This window comes from Tursiops truncatus, chromosome 17 (assembly GCF_011762595.2).
Source record: "Tursiops truncatus isolate mTurTru1 chromosome 17, mTurTru1.mat.Y, whole genome shotgun sequence".
Classification (NCBI taxonomy): Eukaryota; Metazoa; Chordata; class Mammalia; order Artiodactyla; family Delphinidae; genus Tursiops; species Tursiops truncatus.
Genome location: NC_047050.1, coordinates 27590377 through 27612241, shown reverse-complemented (window position 1 = coordinate 27612241; position 21865 = coordinate 27590377). Strand labels below are relative to the sequence as shown.

General features: G+C 36.2%; 1 protein-coding gene across 1 annotated transcript in view; it reads right to left on the bottom strand.

Moving 5' to 3' along the window:
- Positions 1–21865, bottom strand: part of RALYL (RALY RNA binding protein like) — a 450880-nt gene that overhangs the window by 30302 nt on the left and 398713 nt on the right. Inside the window, exon 5 of the mRNA XM_019926336.3 lies at positions 19774–19934. Within this exon, the coding sequence (XP_019781895.2) occupies positions 19774–19934 (161 nt within the window). The remainder of the gene's footprint in view (positions 1–19773; positions 19935–21865) is intronic.

Below are 21865 nucleotides of genomic sequence, written 5' to 3'. Positions count from 1 at the left end.
ATAGATGCAGAAAAAGCTTTCGACAAAATTCAACAGCCATGTTTGATAAAAGCCCTCCAGAAAGTATGCATAGAGGGAACTTACCTCAACACAATAAAGGTCATATATAACAAACCCACAGCCAGCATCATTCTCAATGGTGAAACAATGAAACCATTTCCACTAAGATCAGGAACAAGACAAGGTTGCCCACTCTCAACACTATTATTCAACATACTTTTGGAAGTTTTAGCCACAGCAATCAGAGAAGAAAAAATATAAAAGGAATTAAAATTGGAAAAGAAGAAGTAACTGTCACTGTTTGCAGATGACATGATACTATATTTAGAGAATACTAAGGAAGCTACCAGAAAACTACTAGAGCTAATCAATGAATTTGGCAAAGTAGCTGAATATAAAATTAATGCACAGAAATCTCTTGCATTCCTATACAATAATGATGAAAAATCTGAAAGAGAAATTAAAGAAACACTCCCATTTACCATTGCAACAAAAAGAATAAAATACCTAGGAATAAACCTACCTAAGGAGAAAAAAGACCTGTATGCAGAAAACTGTAAGATACTGATGAAAGAAATTAAAGATGATACCAGCAGATGGAGAGATATACCATGTTCTTGGATTGGAAGAATCAACATTGTGAAAATGACTATACTACCTCAAACAATCTACAGATTCAATGCAATCCCTATCAACTACCAATGGCATTTTTTACAGAAGTAGAACAAAAAAAATTCCCAATTTGTATGGAAACACAGAAGACCCCGAATAGCCAAAGCAATCTTGAGAAAGAAAAACAGAGCTGCAAGAATCAGTCTCCCTGACTTCAGACTATAGTACAAAGCTACAGTAATCAATAGAGTATAGTACTGGCACAAAAACAGAAATATAGATAAATGGAACAGGATAGAAAGCCCAGAGATAAATTCAGGCACATACAGTCACTGTACCTTTGATATAGGAGGCAAGAATATACAATGGAGAAAAGACAGCCTCTTCAATAAGTGGTTCTGGGAAAACTGGACAGCTACATGTAAAAGAATGAAATTAGAATACTCCCTAACACCATACACAAAAATAAACTCAAAATGGATTAAAGACCTAAATGTAAGGCCAGCCACTATAAAACTCATAGAGAAAAGCAGGGGTAGAATACTCTATGACATAATTCACAGCAAGATCCATTTTGACCACCTCCTAGAGAAATGGAAATAAAAACAATGATAAACAAATGGGACCTAATGAAACTTAAAAGGTTTTGCACAGCAAAGGAAACCATAAACAAGACAAAAAGACAACCCTCAAAATGGGAGAATATATTTGCAAATGAAGCAACTGACAAAGGATTAATCTCCAAAACACACAAGCATCTCCTGCAGCTCAGTATCAAAAACACAGACAACCCAATCCAAAAATGGGCAGACCACCTAAATAGACATTTCTCCAAAGAAGATGTACAGATTGCCAACAAACACATGAAAGGATGCTCAACATCACTAATCTTCAGAGAAATGCCAATCGAAACTACAATGAGGTATCACCTCACACCAGTCAGAATGGCCATCATCAAAAAATTGAAAAACAGTAAATGCTGGAGAGGGTGTGGAGAAAAGGGAACCCTCTTGCACTGTTGGTGGGAATGTAAATTGATACAGCCACTATGGAGAATGGTATGGAGTTTCCTTAGAAAACTAATAATAGAACTACCATATGACCCAGCAATCCCACTATTGACCTATATCCTGAGAAAACCGTAATTCAAAAAGAGACGTGTTGGGCTTCCCTGGTGGTGCAGTGGTTGAGAGTCCGCCTGCTAATGCAGGGGACATGGGTTTGTGCCCTGGTCCGGGAAGATCCCACATGCCATGGAGCGGCTGGGCCTGTGAGACATGATTGCTGAGCCTGCACGTCCAGAGCCTGTGCTCCACAACAGGAGAGGCCACAACAGTGACAGGCCCGTGTACTGCAAAAAAAAAAAAAAAGAGAGAGACATATAACACAATATTTATTGCAGCACTATTTACAATAGCCATGACATGGAAGCAACCTAAGTGTCCATCAACAGATGAATGGATAAGGAAGATATCGCACATATATACAATGGAATATTACTGTGCCATAAGAAGAAATGAAACTGAGTTATTTGTAAGTGAGGTGGACGGACCTAGAGTCTGTCATACAGAGTGAAGTAAGTCAGAAAGAGAAAAACAAATACCGTATGCTAACACATATATATGGAATCTAAAAAAAAAAAAAAGGTTCTGAAGAACTTAGGGGCAGGACAGGAATAAAGATATAGATGTAGAAAATGGACTTAAGGACACAGGGAGGGGTAGGGTAGGCTGGGACAAAGTGAGAGAGTGGCATGTACATATATACACTACCATATATAACATAGATAGCTAGTGAGAAGCAGCCGCATGGCACAGGGAGATCAGCTTGGTGCTTTGTGTCCACCTAGAGGGGTGGGATAGGGAGGGTGTGATGGTGACGCAAGAGAGAGGGTATATGGGAATATATGTATACGTATAGCTGATTCACTTTGTTATATAGCAGAAAGTAACACAATCTTGTAAAGCAATTATGTGCATTTGGGGTGAATAAACCAACGCAACACTTCCTTAGTGTTAAGATATGTTCTCAACTACTACTGTTTTTTACTTTTGAAGGCTTTATTGAATTTGATACAATATTGCTTCTATGATTTTTGTTTGTTTGTTTTGGCCACGAGGCATGTGGGATCTTAGCTCCCTGACCAGGGATCAAACCTGCACTCCCTGCATTGGAAGCGAAGTCTAAACCCCTGAATTGCCAGGGAAGTTCCACAACTACTCCTTCTTAAATTTAATTGAACTGCCTTTATTTGCCTGTTAGGCACTTCAGGGATTTTATATCCGTCTTTCACCTGTCCTGTCACTAAAAGTGCATTGACAGGACACCAAAGGCATCAGAACTTACTAGGATTTCTCTTGATAGACATTAGAATTTAAATTAATTATTTAAAGAAATTGATTTAATATTGTGTTTTTTTCAGAAGCCACTGGTTTTTCAACTAAAAACTCAGCTAAAGGTCATAGGTGTTCATGTTTTCTATTTTGTAAAGTGTTTATTAGCAATATCACATCTTTATCTTATGATTCCATGATGTGGGACAGGACAAGTTGATTATAGTATTAGTTCAAGTTGATTTGAAAAGGGACAGAAATACCTAGTGGTAATCTACTTTTTTTAAAAAGAGCAATCCATTTTAAACACTTATCATTATTCAACTTTGGCAAATTATAGCATTAATATATTTTGTCTTTTTATGTTTTTTCTCCTCAGTGGAATTTAGTACTATTAAGAACTCTGAAATAAGAAAGTCAAATTGTCCAAGCTATAACATTAATTTTCTCCCTTAAACTTGCCAAGTCATTAAGTACTGGGAAACAACTATTAATAAAAGACCAAACTGTATACCTCAGTAAATATTCATTCACTTAAGCCAATATTAACACAGTGTATTTCACACTTCACTCAAATTTTTTGTGTGATTTGAATTTGAAAATTATTGTTATTCTTACATACTAGGCTAATTACAGAAGTACTATCAAATAATGAATACTTATATACACACAAATATACATACATATTTATCTGTGTGTATGTATAAATAATATTGTCTGCCAATATGCTTTTAGAGAGAATGTGCAATTGTGATTCTGGTTATGCTTGCCAGTGAATTATATACAAATCTTGTTTAGATTTATATTTCACTAAAATAACACTAAAGTTAATTTTTGTGAATTGAGCCTTTAAATACATAGAACTATATGAAGCATACACAGAATTGATCAGTCTGTTGCCTTTCTGTGCTAATAAGTTTATTTAACATAATTTGAGAATTAATACATCCATAATGTATTTCAAATAATTATTTTACTAGATAGTCCTTACAAAAGGGTAGTTTTCATTTTGTCTGCAAGTAGCTGACTTTGGCAATTTGCTTTTTATAAACATCCTTTCATTACTGATTTATTCCAATATAAGAAAAAACATCATTAGATTTTTCAGTATCTGGGGATTTCTGAGGGATAGAAACATGAATACAGTCTATGTTTTGGTGCCTCAACCCCCAAAACAATATTAATTTAAATTATAAAGCAAGATAAATTATGGCTGACATGGAAACTGGAAGAACATCCATATATACCTAAGACCCCATGTCCTCTGAAAGAAGGTGGAGGCATGGAATTGGAGTATTTGAACATACAGTGGCAAGGAAAGAAGCCAAGTATATAGGGGTTCAAAATAGGGCTTGTTTGCCTCTGCCAGAAGGCTGGAATGTTATTGTGCCCTGGGCGGGTGGGGGAAGAGGAGAGGGATTCAGTAGAGTGATGAAAGGACTATACCTAGCACCTTGCAATGTATAGTCCTTGGAGAGTCTGAGAGTCCCGTTGACACCAGAGGCATTCCCTGAGGGGAAATGCACTGTTGAGTGGATATCTATCTCAGTTTATACCTGAGAACAAGGAAATTCTCACATGTCAAAAGAGAGGTCCAAGATAGCTACTAGTCAATTTGATAAGAAATCACATTGGCTTATAGCCCCTCACTTACTGAGAGACAAAAATAGCTTGAGGTGCACAGATGTTGAGGAATTCTCCAAGAAAGAAAGTGATTTACAGAATAAATTGTAGGAGGGAGATGAGGCAAATAACTGGACTAAGTGGATACTGAGGATTTAAAACCAATGTTAGAAAATGTTAATAAAAATGCCATGGCCTTAACACTTAAACAGAAGCAATTTCAAACAAGGATTTCTAGAAATTAAAAACTTGATTTCTGAATAAAAATGTGTTAGTAGTAAAATTGCTAAAAAGCAAAGTTGGGAGAGCAAAAGTTGAAAGAAACTATCTCACAATAAAGAGGAAAAATAGAAAAAAAAAAGAACAGTAAAAAACAAAGAGGACAGAAGTTGGAGTCCAAATATGTCAAAAGGAAAAGATACATGGAAAAATTTCCCACTGATTACACATAAGAAAGACTAGATTGTTTGTAGAAGAACAAATAGAACAAGCAATCCTAAAATTTGTATGGAACCACAAATTGGCCCTGAATAACTAAATCAATTTTAAGAAAGAAGAACAAGGCTGAAGGCATCATGCTCCCTGATTTCAAACTATATTCCAAAGCTATAATATTCAAAACAAAATAGTATTGCATGACAACAGACATGTAGATCAATGAATAGAATAGACAGCCCAGAAATAAACCCATGAATATATGGTCAATTAATTTATGACAAAAGAGCAAAGAATGTACAATGGGGAAAGAACAGTCTCTTCAAAAAATGGTGTTGGGAAAATTGGACAAGCTCATGCAAAAGAATGAAACTGGACCACAATCTTATACCACACACAAAAAATAACTCTAAATGGATTAAAGACTTGAATGTAAGACTTAAAACCATAAAGCTCCTAGAAGAAAATGCAGGCAGTAACCTCCTTGACATAGGTCTTGGCAATGATTTTTTGAATATGACACCAAAAGCAAAAGCAACAAAAGAAAAATAAACAGATGGGACTACATCAAACTTAAAAGCTTCTGTACAGCAAAGGAAACCATCAACAAAATGAAAAGGCAACCTACTAAATGGGAGAAAATAATTGTAAATCATATCTGATAAGGGGCCAATATGCAAAATATACAAAGAACTCATACTACTCAATAGCAAAAAAATAATCTGATCAAAAAGTGGGGAGAGGATATGAACAGACATTTTTCCAAAAAAGACATACAGATGGCCAACAGGTAGATGAAAAGATGCTCAGCATCATTAATCATCAGGTAAATGCAAATCAAAACCACAGTGAAGTGTCACGTTATATCTGTTAGGATGGTTATTATCAAAAAGACAAGAGATAAATGTTGAGGAACATGTGGAGAAAAAAGCAACCATCGTGCACTGCTAGTGGGAATTAAATTGGTGTAGCCACTATGGAAAATAGTATGGAGGCTCCTGAAAAAAAATCGAAGTTCAAAAAAATTGTACCTTAGCCCAAAGACATTCAATTTATAGTTATTAATGCAGTCACAGAAGATATAGCAGTATCCTTATCTCTGATGACCCCAGCTTTCTTAGTCAGTCAGACTCACTTATAGTGAGCTCTCCCAGACCTGCTCTAATGCCTTCTGTCTCAAGTCTTGGTATCTGTCCCTATCATCTTTTATCTACTAGTTCTATAGCAGATTTCATATTTTCTCTTTTCTGTAGTAGGTCTGAAATTACTTTACTTCTATGGATTTACTAACATTTTATCCATAAACTCAGATATGAGCTGAGTATCCTCATGTCCATTTGGAAGATGAGAAAATGTAGTTTTACAGAGTGTAAAATCCAGCCATCAATCCACAGCACTACTTGACTCAAAAGCTAGTTTGTCCAACTCCCAGACCACATTCTTAATGGAAATAGTTTGCTTCTGAGTAATTTTGATTATTCTGTTTTTGAAGCTGAATGAATCACTTTGGGAAAGATTTCTGTCTTTCATCTCATTTTATGGATTGATCTTTTTATATTTCACTGAGTTTCTGGCAGGCAATCTCTCCCTATGTCTGTGAGGAATTGATACGGATGTTAACTTTGTTTATGTCTTACGCTTGCCCCTCACGACAAAGATCTCTTTTTTAAAAGGTCGGAGGAGCTTCAAGATGGCAGAAGAATAAGACGGGAAATCACCTTCCTCCCCACACATACATCAGAAATACATTTACATGTGGAACAACTCCTACAGAACACCTACTGAATGCTGGCAGAAGACCTCAGACCTCCGAAAAGGCAAGAAACTCCCCACGTACCTGGGTAGGGCAAAAGTAAAAAGAATAAACAGAGTCAAAAGAATAGGGACAGGACCTGCACCAGTGGGAGGGAGCTGTGAAGGAGGAAAGGTTTCCACACACTAGGAAGCCCCTTCGCAGGTGGAGACTGCGGGGGGCGGAGGAGGGAGCTTCGAAGCCACGGAGGAGAGTGGAGCAACAGGGGTGCAGAGGGCAAAGTGGAGAGATTCCCGCACAGAGGATCGGTGCCGACCGGCACTCACCAGCCCAACAGGCTTGTCTGCTTACCCGCCGGGGTGGGCGGGGTCTGGGAGCTGAGGGTCGGGCTTCGGTAGGATAACAGGGAGAGGACTAGCGGCCTGAACACAGCCTGAAGGGGCTAGTGCATCACGGCTAGCCGGGAGGGAGTCTGGGAAAAAGTCTGGAGCTGCCGAAGAGACAAGAGACTTTTTCTTATTTCTTTGTTTCCTGGTGCGTGAGGAGAGGGGATTAAGAACGCTGCTTAAAGGAGCTCCAGTGACTGGCGTGAGCCGCAGCTATCAGCGCAGACCACAGAGATGGGCTTGAGATAATAAGGCTGCTGCTGTCGCCACCAAGAAGCCTGTGTGTGAGCACAGGTCACTATCCACACCTCCCCTCCCGGGAGCCTGTGCTGCCCGTCACTGCCAGGGTCCTGTGATCCAGGGACAACTTCCCCAGGAGAACGCACGGCGCACCTCAGGCTGGCGCAACGTCACGCTGGCCTCTGCTGCCGCAGGCTCGCCCCGTACTCCATACCCCTCCCTCCCCCAGGCCTGAGTGAGCCAGAGCCCCCTAATCAACTGCTCCTTTAACCCCGTCCTGTCTGAGCGAAGAAGAGACTCCCTCAGGCGACCTACACGCAGAGGCGGGTCCAAATCCAAAGCTGAACCCTGGAAGCTGTGCTAACAAAGAAGAGAAAGGGAAATCTCTCCCAGCAGCCAGGAGCAGTGGATTAAATCTCCACAATCAACTTGATGTGCCCTGCATCTGTGAAATACCTGAATGGACAATGAATCATCCCAAATTGAGAAGGGGGACTTTGGGGGCAATGATATATATATATATATATATTTCCCCATTTCTCTTTTTGTGAGTGTGTATGTGTATGCTTTTGTGTGTGATATTGTGTGTATAACTTTGCTTGTACTGTTGTCCTAGGGTTCTGTCTGTCCATTTTTTTATTACTTAAAAAAATTTTTTTTCTTAATAATTATTCTTTATTTTTATTTTAATAAATTTATTTTATCTTCTTCTTTCTTTCTTTTTTTCCTCCCTTTTACTCTCAGCCATGTGGAGGACAGGCTCTTGGGGGTCCAGCTAGGTGTCAGGGCTGTGCCACTGAAGTGGGTGAGCCAAGTTCAGGACACTGGTCCACAAGAGACCTCCCAGTTCCATGTAAGATCAAATGGCAGAATCTTCCAGAGATCTCCACCTCAACGCCAAGACCCAGTCCAAATAAACAACCAGCAAGCTACAGTGCAGGGCACCCTATGCCAAACAACTATCAAGACAGGAACACACCCCATCAATTAGCATATAGGCTGCCTAAAATCATAATAAGGCCACAGACACCCCAAAACACACCACCAGACGTGGACCTGACCACTAGAAAGACAAGATCCAGCTTCATCCACCAGAACACAGGCACTAGTCCCCTTCAGCAGGAAGCCTACACAACCCACTGAACCAACCTTAGCCACTGGGAACAGACACCAAAAACAATGAAAACTACGAACCTGCAGCCTGCAAAAAGGAGACCCCAAACACAGTAAGTTAAGCAAAATGAGAAGTCAGAGAATCACACAGCAGATGAAGGAGTAAGGCAAAAAACCACCAGACCTAACAAATGAAGAGGAAATAGGCAGTCTGCCTGAAAAAGAATACATAATAATGACAGTAAAGATAATCCAAAATCTTGGAAATAGAATGGAGAAAATACAAGGGAAGTTTAACAAGGACCTAAAAGAACTAAAGAAGAAACAAACAGTGATGAAGAACACAAAAAATGAAATTAAAAATTCTCTAGAAGGGAGCAATAGCAGAATAACTGAGGCAGAAGAACGGATAAGTGACCTGGAAGATAAAATAGTGGAAATAAATACTGCAGAGCAGAATAAAGAAAAAAGCATGAAAAGAAGAGAGGACAGTCTCAGAGACCTCTGGGGCAACATTAAATGCACCAACATTCGAAATATAAGGGTCCCAGAAGAAGAAGAGAAAAAGAAAGGGACTGAGAAAATATTTGAAGAGATTACAGTTGAAAACTTCCCTAATATAGGAAAGGAAATAGTTAATCAAGTCCAGGAAGCACAGAGAGTCCCATACAGGATAAATCCAAACAGAAACATGCCAAGACACATATTAATCAAAATTTTAATACAAAGAACAAATATTAAAAGCAGTAAGGGAAAAACAACAAGTAACACATAAGGGAATCCCCGTAAGGATAACAGCTGATCTTTCAGCAGAAACTCTGAAAGCCAGAAGGGAGTGGCAGGACATATTTAAAGTGATGAAAGAGAAAAACCTACAACCAAGATTACTCTACCCAGCAAGGATCTCATTCAGATTTGACAGGGAAATTAAAAGCTTTACAGACAAGCAAAAGCTAAGAGAATTCAGCACCACAAAACCAGCTTTACAACAAATGCTACAGGAACTTCTCTAGGCAGGAAACACAAGAGAAAGAAAAGACCTACAATAATGAACCCAAAACAATTAAGAAAATGGGAATAGGAACGTACATATCAAAAATTACCTTAAATGTAAATGGATTAAATGCTCCAACCAAAAGACATAGACTGGCTGAATGGATACAAAAACAAGACCCATATATATGCTGTCTACAAGAGACCGACTTCAGACCTAGGGACACATACAGACTGAAAGCTAGGGGATGGAAAAATATATTCCATGCAAATGGAAATCAGAAGAAAGCTGGAGTAGCAATTCTCATATCAAACAAAATAGACTTTAAAATAAACACTATTACAAGAGACAAAAAAGGACACTACATAATGATCAAGGGATCAGTCCAAGAAGAAGATATAACAATTGTAAATATTTATGCACTCAACATAGGAGCACCTCAATACTTAAGGCAAATACTAACAGCCATAAAAGGGGAAATTGACAGTAAGACAATCATAGTAGGGGACTATAACACTCCACTTTCACCACTAAGCAGATCATCCAAAATGAAAATAAAGAAGAAAGCACAAGCTTTAAATGATAAATTAAAGAAGATGGACTTAATTGATATTTATAGGACAATCCATCCAAAAACAACAGAATACAATTTCTTCTCAAGTGCTCATGGAATACTCTCCAGTATAGATCATATCTTGGGTCACAAATCAAGCCTTGGTAAATTTAAGAAAATTGATATCATATCAAGTATCTTTTGTGATCACAATGCTATGAGAGTAGATATCAATTACAGGAAAAAATCTGTAAAAAATACAAACACATGGAGGCTAAACAACAAACTACTTAGTAACCAAGAGATCAATTAATAACTCAAAGATGAAATCAAAAAATACCTAGAAACAAATGACAATGAAAACAGAATGACCCAAAATCTATGGGATGTAGCAAAAGCAGTTCTCAGAGGGAAGTTTATAGCTCTACAAGCCTGCTTTAAGAAACAAGAAACATCTCAAATAAACAACCTAACCTTAAACCTAAGGGAATTAGAGAAAAAAGAACAAACCCCCCACAAAGTTAGCAGAAGGAAAGAAATCAAAAAGATCAAATCAGAAATAAATGAAAATGAAATGAAGGAAATGATAGCAAAGATCAATAAAACTAAAAGCTGGTTCTTTGAGAAGATAAACAAAATTGATAAACCATTAACCATACTTATCAAGAAAAAAAGGGAGAAGACTTAAATCAATAGACCCGGAAATGAAAAAGGAGAAGTAACACCTGACACTGCAGAAATACAAAGGATCATGAGAGATTACTACAAGCAACTATGTGCCAATAAAATGGACAACCTGGAAGAAATGCACAAATTCTTAGACATGCGCATACTTCCGAGCTGAACCAGGAAGAAAGAGAAAATATGAACTCACCAAACACAAGCACTGAAATTGAACCTGTGATAAAAAAAACTTCCAACAAAGAAAAGCCCAGGACCAGATGGCTTCACAGGCGAATTCTATCAAACATTTAGAGAAGAGCTAACACCTATCCTTCTAAAACTCTTCCAAAATACGGCAGAGGGAGGAAGACTCCCAAACTCATTCTACTAGGCCACCATCAGTCTGATACCAAAACGAGACAAAGATGTCATGAAGAAAGAAAACTACAGGCCAATATCACTGATGAACATAAATGCAAAAATCCTCAACAAAATACTAGCAAAGAGAATCCAACAGCACATTAAAAAGATCATTCACCATGATCAAGTGGGGTTTAACCCAGGAATGCAAGGATTCTTCAGTATATGCAAATCAATCAATGTGATACACCATATTAACATATTGAAGGAGAAAAAACATATGATCATCTCAATAGATGCAGAGAAAGCTTTTGACAAAATTCAACACCCATTTATGATAAAAACCCTCCAGAAAGTAGGCATAGAAGGAACTTTCCTCAACATAATAAAGGCCATATATGACAAACCCACAGTCAACATCGTCCTCGATGGTGAAAAACTGAAACCATTTCCTCTAAGGTTAGGAACAAGAAAATGTTGCCCACTCTCACCAGTATTGTTCAACAAAATTTTGGAAGTTTTAGGCACAGCAATCAGAGAAAAAAAAAGAAATAAAAGGATTCCAAACTGGAAAAGAAGGAATAAAGCTGTCACTGTTTGCAGATGACATGATACTCTACATAGAGAATCGTTAAGATGCTACCAGAAAACTACTAGAGCTAATCAAAGAATTTGGTAAAGTAGAAGGATACAAAATTAATGCCCAGAAATCTCTTGCATTCCTATACATTAGTGATTAAAAATCTGAAAGAGAAATTAAGAAAACACTCCCATTTACTATTGCAACAAAAAGAATAAAATCCCTAAGAATAAACCTACCTAAGGAGACAAAAGACCTCTATGCCGAAAATTATAAGACACTGATGAAAGAAGTTAAAGATGATACAAATAGATGGAGAGATATACCATGTTCTTGGATTGGAAGAATCAACATTGTGAAAATGACTATACTACCCAAAGCAATCTACAGATTCAGTGCAATCCCTATGAAACTACTACTGGCCTTTTTCACAGAACTAGAACAAAATATTTCACAATTTGTATGGAAACACAAAAGATCCCGAATAGCCAAAGCAACCTTGAGAAAGAAAATGGAGCTGGAGGAATCAGGTTCCCTGACTTCAGACTATACAAGAAAGCTGCAAGAATCAAGACAGTATGGTACTGGCACAAAAAGCAGAAATATAGATCAATGGAACAGGATAGAAAGCCCAGAGATAAACCCACCCATAACGTGACATATGGTCACCTTATCTTTGATAAAGGAGGCTAGAATATACAGTGGAGAAAAGACAGCCTCTTTAATAAGTGGTGCTGGGAAAACTGGACAGCTGCATGGAGAAGAATGAAATTAGAACACTCCCTTACACCATACACAAAAATAGACTCAAAATGGATTAAAGACCTAAATATAAGGCCAGACACCATCAAACTCTTAGAGGAAAACAGGCAGAACACTCTATGACATAAATCACAGCAAGATCCTTTTTGACCCACCTCCTAGAGAAATGGAAATAAAAACAAAAATAAACAAATGGGACCTAATGAAACTTCAAAGCTTTGGCACAGCAAAGGAAACCATAAACAAGACGAAAAGACAACCCTCAGAATGGGAGAAAATATTTTCAAATGAAGCAACTGAAAAAGGATTAATCTCCAAAATACACCATCAGCTTATGCAGCTCAATATCAAAAAAGCAAACAACCCAATCCAAAAATGGGCAGACCACCTAAATAGGCATTTCTCCAAAGAAGATATACAGGTTGCCAACAAACACATGAAAGAATGCTCAACAACATTAATCATTAGAGAAATGCAAATCAAAACTACAATGGGATATCATCTCACACCGGTCAGAATGGCCATCATCAAAAAATCTACAAACAATAAATGCTGGAAAGGGTGTGGAGAAAAGGGAACCCTCTTGCACTGTTGGTGGGAATGTAAATTGATACAGCCACTATGGAGAGCAGTATGGAGCTTCCTTAAAAAATTAAAAATAGAATTACCATACGACTCGGCAATCCCACTGCTGGGCATATACCCTGAGAAAACAGTAATTCAAAAAGAGTCATGTACCAAAATGTTCATCACAGCTCTATTTACAATAGCCAAGACATGGAAGCAACCTAAGTGTCCATCAACAGATGAATGGATAAAGAAGATGTGGCACATATGTACAATGCAATATTACTCAGTCATAAAAATAAATGATATTGAGTTATTTGTATGAGGTGGATGGACCTAGTTACTGCCACACAGAGTGAAGTCAGTTAGGAAGAGAAAAACAAATACCGTATGCTAACACATATATATGGAGTCTAAACAAAACAATAACAACAAAAATGGTCAGAAGAGCCTAGGGGCAAGATGGGAATAAAGATGCAGACCTACTAGAGAGTGGACTTGAGGATACGGGAAGGGGGAAGGGTAAGCTGGGACAAAGTGAGAGAGTGGCATGGACATATATACACTACCAAACATAAAATAGATAGCTAGTGGGAAGCAGCCACATAGCACAGGGAGATCAGCTCAGTGCTTTGTGATCACATAGAGGGGTGGGATATTGAAGGTGGGAGGGAGGGAGATGCAAGAGGGAAGAGATAGGGGGACATATGTATATGTATAACTGATTCACTTTGTTATAAGGCAGAAACTGACACACCATTGTAAAGCAATTATACTCTAATAAAGATGTTAAAAAAAGAAAAATGAATGATAATTATGTGACATGATAGAGGTGTTAGCTAGAACTCTGATGGTAGTCACATTGCAATGTATAAATGTATCAAATCAACATGATGTACACCTTAAACTTACACAATATTATATGTCAATTTTGTCTCAATATAAATAGATAAATAAATAAATAAATAAATAAGATAAACTAATTAAAAAAAAAAAAAGCCCTGCTAGTTAAACCTAATATTCAACATGTTTTCTTTTGTTCTCCATTTCCAAATTTTTTTTCACATTTCTGCTCTCCATTCAATAAGTTAAGTATATTTCCTCTCCATTAAATTCACACATTATATTTATGTGCTTTGGTTGGTTTCACTTAATATAAGAACCACGTGTATGTTTAGTTTAACCAATTATTTCATTATACTCTAATTGTGAAATATAACATTAACATGGGGGAATTGTTTAATATATATTTAAAATTAACAAATATTACTAAAAGCAATGCCTGTGAATCTCCACTGAGGGAAATACAGAGAATGTTAGCAGTGCCCTGCCATGTTGAGTGCTCTGTCTCAGATACCACACATTATGTCACCTCCAAGAAGATCCCTCTCCCCTCAACAAAAGATTAGAACCTTCATTTTCAAAAGGTTCATAAAGTCCAAAGGAAAATTAATAAAAGATATACTTCTAGATACATCTTGCTGAGATTTCTGAGTTGAGATAAAGAAAATACTAACAAGGGATAGAGAAGGATACAAACATCAGTATTTAAGTAGAATACTAGAAGTGGTTAAGATGTTAGGATATTGTACATTGGATACTAAGAGAAAAAGAAATATAGTTAACTAATTTAGACCAAGTCAAAATATGCATATGTGGGGAAAAATAAAGACTTCTGTAGGTATGCATAGATTCAGAAATTATATTATCCATTTACCCGAAGTAATTATTTTAGAAGCAACCTAAAACCTAAGAATTAAAGGAGAATGGATATAACTAAAAAAACTTACAAAATTTTAAATTAAGTCCTAATGTGTAGTAATGACAACAGACACTTGGAGTGGTCAAAGAAGCACTAAGTACAGAGTATATGAGAAAGAAAAGATATAAAATACATAAATATTTAACAGAAGCTGGAAACTAAAACTCTAACATTTATGTATAAAACTTGAGCTTGTATGGCAGAGAAGGGTGGTGGAGGAGGAGGCAAGGTGGTTTGGGAGTGATGAAATAGAAGCTTTCTAAAGTTCATGTCTTGGCAAAGGAGACCAGAATATACAATGGAGCAAAGACAGCCTCTTAAATAAGTGGTGCCTGGAAAACTGTACAGCTGCATGTAAAAGAATGAAATGAAATTAGAACACTCCCTAACACCATACACAAACATAAACTCAAAATGGATTAAAGACCTAACTGTAAGGCCAGACACTACAAAACTCTTAGAGGAAAACATGAGCAGAACAGTCTTTGACATAAATCACAGGAAGATCTTTTTTGACCCACCACCTAGAGTAATGGGAATAAAAACAAAAATAAATAAATGGGATCTAATTAAACTTAAAAGGAAACAATAAACAAGATGAAAAGACAACCCTCAGAATGGGAGAAAATATTTGCAAATGAAGCAACTAACAAAGTATTAATCCAAAATATACAAGCAACTCATGCAGCTCAATATCAAAAAAAAAACAAACAACCCAATCAAAAAATGGGTGAAAGACTTAAATAGACATTTCTCCAAAGAAGACATACAGATGGCCAACAAACGCATGAAAAGATGTTCAAAGTCACTAATTATTGGAGAAATGCAAATCAAAACTAAAATGAGCTATCACCTCACACCAGTCAGAATGGCCATGATTACAAATCTACCTACAATGAATGCTGGAGAAGATGTAGAGAAAAGGGAATCCTTTTGCACTGCTGGTGGGAATGTGAATTGGTACAGCCACTATGGAGAACAGTATGGAGGTTCCTTAAACAACTAAAAGTAGAACTAGCATGTGACCCAGCAATTCCACTACTGGGCATATACCCTGAGAAAACCATAATTCAAAAAATACATGCACCCCAATGTTCATAGCAGCACTATTTACAATATCCAGGAATGGAAACAACCTAAATGTCCATCAACAGAGGAATGGATAAAGATGTGGTACATATATACAATGGAATATTACTCAGCCATAAAATGGAACAATCTTAGGTCATTTGTAGAGATGTGGATGGACCTAGAGACTGTCATACAGAGTGAAGTGAGTCAGAGAGAGAAAAACAAATGTTGTATATTAATGCATATATATGGAATATGAAAAATTTGGTATAGATGATCTCATTTACAAAGCAGATATAGAGACACACATAGAGAACAAACATACAGATACCAAGGGAGAATGGGGGAATGAATTGGGAGATTCGGATTGACATATATACACTATTGATACTATGTATAAAATAGATAACTAAATTAAGGCAGTTGAGAGGGAATAGATAGGAATTAAAAGAAAATTCATTAAGCAAGCATAAGGAAAGGAAGAAAAGAGGAAACAATAAGTTAAATACTTGGAATTAGGATGGAAGAAATATAATCCAATACATTTGTTAATATAATAAATGTAAAAGTATTAAACTTCCCTGCAAAAAAAAATACTTTCATATTGCTTTCAAAAACAAGATCCAGGTATATGTTGTTTTAGGAAATATGCAAAAATAAAGTGACAGTGTTATGGGTTAAAATATTCTACCAAAAGATATGTTGAAGTCCTAATCTCCAGTGCCTGTAAATGTGACCTTATTTGGAAATACATCTTTGCAGATATAATCACAATGAGGTCATTAGGGTGAGTCTTAATCCAATATAACTAGTGTCTTCATAAGAGAAGGAAAAGAGACACAGACACAAAGACATGGGAGAAGACCATGTGATGATGGAAGCAGAGATTGGAGTGGTAGGTCAGTAAACCAAGAAATGCCAAAGATTGCCAGCATACCAGAAGCTGAAAGAAAGGCACGGAACAAACTGTCCCCTAGAACTTCCAGAGACAGAGCACAGCTCTGCTGACACCTTGATTTCAGACATTCAGCCTCCAAATATCTGTTGTTAAACCATTCAGTTTGTGATAATTTATTACACTTGCCCCAGGAAACTAACGACAAAGAAAGGTGGAGAATAAATGGATATATTAGGGAAATGCAAACCAAAAGAGAGCCTTATCAGTAAAGGATCAAGCAAAGTATCAAACAGAGTAAAATTCTAGGCTAAAGATAGTAAATGAGATATTATATAAATAAAAGTTACGATTCTCCAAGAAGTTATAGAGAGGCAGTGTTAAAAAGGGCACAGACTAAAGAGCCTATACTCTAGACACAGATGCTCTAGAACCAGGCTGTAGTTCCTGGCTCTGTTATTAAATATCTCTGTGACTTTAGGGATATTCCTTAACTTTTCTATGCCTCATTTTCTATACCTATAAAATGGGAATGATAATAATACTTCACTTATAGGCAGTTATGAGAAACAAATGAATTAATATATGTAAAATTAATATATTTAAATGAATTTATATGCACTAATATATAAAAATACATGGTTAAAACAATAGTTATCATAGAACAAACACCAAAAAAGTTAGCTATGATTTTTCTCCTCTTATTATTATAAAACATCATATAAAAAACATCCAAGCAATGTGGGATATAAAATAAAACCTGAAGAAAAGAAGAACTTTATAAAGTCACTATCTGGTAGAGGATTTTTAAACAATCACTTTCAGAATTTGACATATCAATTTGCCACAAAAGAACAAATTCTACAGAGGATTGGATGATACAACCAACAAGGTAAAACAAACACATAGTATTATACTAAAAGCAGAAAATATATCCTATTTTCCAGACAAAATCTCATTATTATGAAACCAAGAGAAATTCTTAATAACATCCTTAAAAAAGATTTTATAATTCTCATTCTCTCTCCATGACCCAAGAAAACTAGAAATCAAAAAGCCAAATGCAGCTTAAGCATTTGAATATTAAGATATTTATATCAAAATAACCACTGTAAAATACCACTCTTCTCTGCATCACTCTGTTTTATGGCAATCAAGTGGCTGAGTTGTACAAAACTGCTCTTGCCCAAGAAGGGCCACCATCCATTGGTTCTAAACCAGGGTGGTACCATCTCCTTAAGGAAGATTTAGAAATGTATAAGGGTACACATTGTTGTTACAAAGACTGAGGAGTGCTGTTGGCCTTTCAGGTTTGGAGATCAGGGATGCTAAATGTTCTGCAAAGCTTGGAATACTCTTACACAATGTAGAACTGCCATGGCCAAAATATCAATAACGTTTCCATTGGTAAACATTGTTTTAAAAGTGACTACAGGGCAAAGAATCCACAGGTGCTTAAGATATTTCTATTTGAAATTAAGTTAACACTACTAGGGTAAAAAAGTCTTCTATAAACCTAGCAGGGAATTCAATGTTCAATTTTCCACAGCAAGAACCAAATTCAAGAAACTTCTTTGTTTTTGGACAATACTCAGAGAGCATATAAGACTGTTTAGAGATTGTTGCAGAATCTCATTTTCTTTTATTACTAAGACTCAAAAAGGGAATTCACATTTTTTATTTATAGAATAATTAGATAAATGTATAAGTCAGTACATATGGAACTGTATATCTATGTAATTTGCTATTTAGGTTATATTAGCTAAGTCAAGTTCTGAGTGCACAAAACTTTGTTACTGGAAACATTAGTGCTTCCGGTAACTACATCTTGCACATTCTCATGTAAAAACAAAGTATTTCAAGAACGTCCTTTCTTAGTATTTCTGATGGCACTAAGACAGAAGGCAATGTTCTAGAGTAGATAGTATATAGGGATGAAAATGAAAAAAAACATGAGTTCTAGTGTTGGCCTTACCATTTACTATGTGAACTTCTCTGTGCTTACTCATCAGTGACATTGGAATAACAGTATTTGCCTTATTTGTCTTGAAAGATTGAGATGCAGAGTAACTATAAAATCCCTACAATGGCCTGACAAGCTGCCCTGGAACTCGCCCTCCCTATACCTTATTTCCTGCCTAATTTCCTCTTTCTCCCTCTGCTGCACTGGTTTCTTGTTCTAATGTAAGATCTCTGCACTGACCTTTCCCTCTACCCAGACACTCTACCCTTGATAGCTTCAAGCCCACCCTCTCACTCCCTTACTTCCATGAGGTCTCTGCTGAAATGCCACCTTGTCAGAGAGGCAGTCATACATCATCCAATGAAATACAGTGCTCCCAACTTTATTCTACTTTATTCTTTTACATAGTGATGATCTACTGTGTAACACCTCAGATTTTACTTTGCTTGCTCTTGTCTGTCTTTTCTCTGTAGAATGTAATCTCAAGAAATGCAAGAAATTTTGCTATCCTTTCCTTAGGAATAATATTCTACTAATAAATTAGAGTTTTCTGAATTTGTCCATATAAAAATTTAGCAATCTGTTTAGTTGGGAAGTTTGTATCTCTACTTTTTACTAATTAATGTGAAATTATATATTATTTTTTTAAGACATTACATGTTTTCAGACACATAATTCTCATGATTTAGAATAGTATGGAAAGTTACCCTTTTAACCTGTCTACTCTGCCTATCTTAATTATCCCAGTGCTCAAATATTCAAAACATGCATTGAATTTGCATACTGTTTCCCTGAAAAGATACTATATTCACTCTATTTTGAAGTGAATTTTTTTCTTCATTAAAAGCAACATGTTATATTTCAAGACTTCAATATGTCACAAGCTAGGTGGGCCAAAAGCATATTATTTGCTCTAATAAAACAGTTTTCTACTGCAGTGTAGTGTAGTGGAAAGCAGAGACCATTTCTTATACATTTTACATTTCTCTCATATATTGTACACAGCAGATGCTCCATAATCATTGATTAATTTGAGTATAGACATTCATGCAGTGATAAGTATCCCCCCCCCTTCTTTAAAGAGAAATAAAATAAAGAAGATACTTACGTTTAGAGCCTGATGAAGAAGATCCACTGGCAGTAGATTTTGATCCCCCTTTCATGGAAAAGGCTCCTTTCCCCCTGCGAGTTGTTACAGCCACTCTGGGACGCTTCAGCGGAATTACTGCACGGGGAGGTGGAGGCACACGCCCATGGTAATCAAATAACCTTCACAAAATACAAACGTGGCTGAGAATTGGTTTATGCCTAAGTGTTCTATCAAATGTGTGAGACGATTAAGAGAATGGCCTTGTAAAAAATGTCAATAAATATTTTTGTTATCATTGTTGTCCTCAAGAAGATTCATTTTTCGCTAAAGAAACAGGATGCTAATATAGTCTATGCTTTCTGGGCATCAGAATCTGACCCTTAATATGAATTCATTTTTAAGGTATGAAAGAACAAGGAGCTTTTCAATATGTTGAAATTATGTCGACCTTCATTCCCAAGTATATTTCTTTTCTTGATTTAACAGATTTATCCATTTTAGGAACAGAAATATTCCTTTAACACATCAGATACTTATTAGCACATAAGTGTGAAAGGAGGAATAGACCATGCAGAATCAGGGACAAAGAAAATTACTGTATGATCAGAAAACAGCTCAGAAGGAAACAAAAAAAATAGGAGTATGTCTAGTTTAAAGAGGGCAGCTATAAGAGACAAATCAATATTGTTCCTTACCTCTCTCTAAGGATTTCCTTAAGTAATGAAAGGCTCAGCTGACTACAGAAAAAGGAGACTGAGTTTGAATGAAATGCCCATAGCATGAGGACAAACCTTTGTTGACTCAAGAACTGGTGGGAAATATTTATCAGGATAACTCTTTTACTATTCTGACTATTGGATAGACATGCAAATTGAGACTAGAGATATTTGTAGTTAGCTATTAAAAAATTCTCTAACAAAAAAGAATACCAGTAAAATTCTTTGAAGTTCCTGCTAAAAAGTGAAAAATGGTATTCACTACAACCAAGGCATTTCCATTAAACAATGAAAGGACTCAAAAGTATAAGAATATTTACTCATTTATATAAATATATAATTAATAGATTCAAAGTTTCGTATTATTTATACTGCATACACATAACAAATTTTTGTGTGACTTAGCACATTTGGGCAGAATAAAAGGTTCAGAGAAAAAAATATGATATATATATTCTATTTGCCAGTGAACCAGAGGTATTATTACTTTGTCCACTATAAAGAAAATAGTGTTATTGACTTAGAATGATGATTATTATGTAGTTTACTGTGACACCATTATATGAATTACCTTCTCATAACTGCTTTAAAACAGTCAATAAAAATAATGTGAAAGACAGAAATGAGAAAACTAGAACAGTTTTAAATTTTAAAATATCTAAAACCTTCTATAATAGGTTATTTCATAAAATTACATCTCATTTACACATACAGATGGAAATGTGATCATCTCTTTTTGGAAAATAGTAAATGAAATATAATAACAAGATAGGCTGGTTTCCAAATATTCATTCATAAATAATGAAAACTATGACACTATGGAGAAGAAAATTTGTATATAAAACACCTTTAAAGCAGAACTTAGTACTAGGATTGTCTTCTACATTAGAGAGCTACACTGTCCAAAAATGATTTGGAAACATGCTAGGGAAATACTAAGAGATGTCTGGAAAGGAAAATAAATGAAACGAGACAGAGTTAAAGAGAGGTGTCATCCTCTGTGCATAAGCAAAGTCCATTAGAGCCACAGAACTGCCAGCAAATATCAGGTCATGGATGTCAACACATTATAGTTTGCTTCAAAAGATATAGACAGGATGAGGCTGAAAAGGGTTGTGAATCTCATTCATACCACTAAGGGCTGGAAAATCAAAAGGGTCAACTAAGCCTGCCCCTCATTTCAATCACAAAACAAAGTCTACATTACTTATTTATAAGTTGAAATCACAGAGCAACTTAAGTCAGTGAACCAAGATACTAAGGCACTTTTCATGAGCTAAAACACCCAGAGCTATTGAGCGAAAAGAAATATGACAATTGACTGATCTCTCCCAGGGTAGAAGTTGCTGCTTGAGATGAATGGCAAGCTCTTTTGGAGGAACAATTTCCCCAGG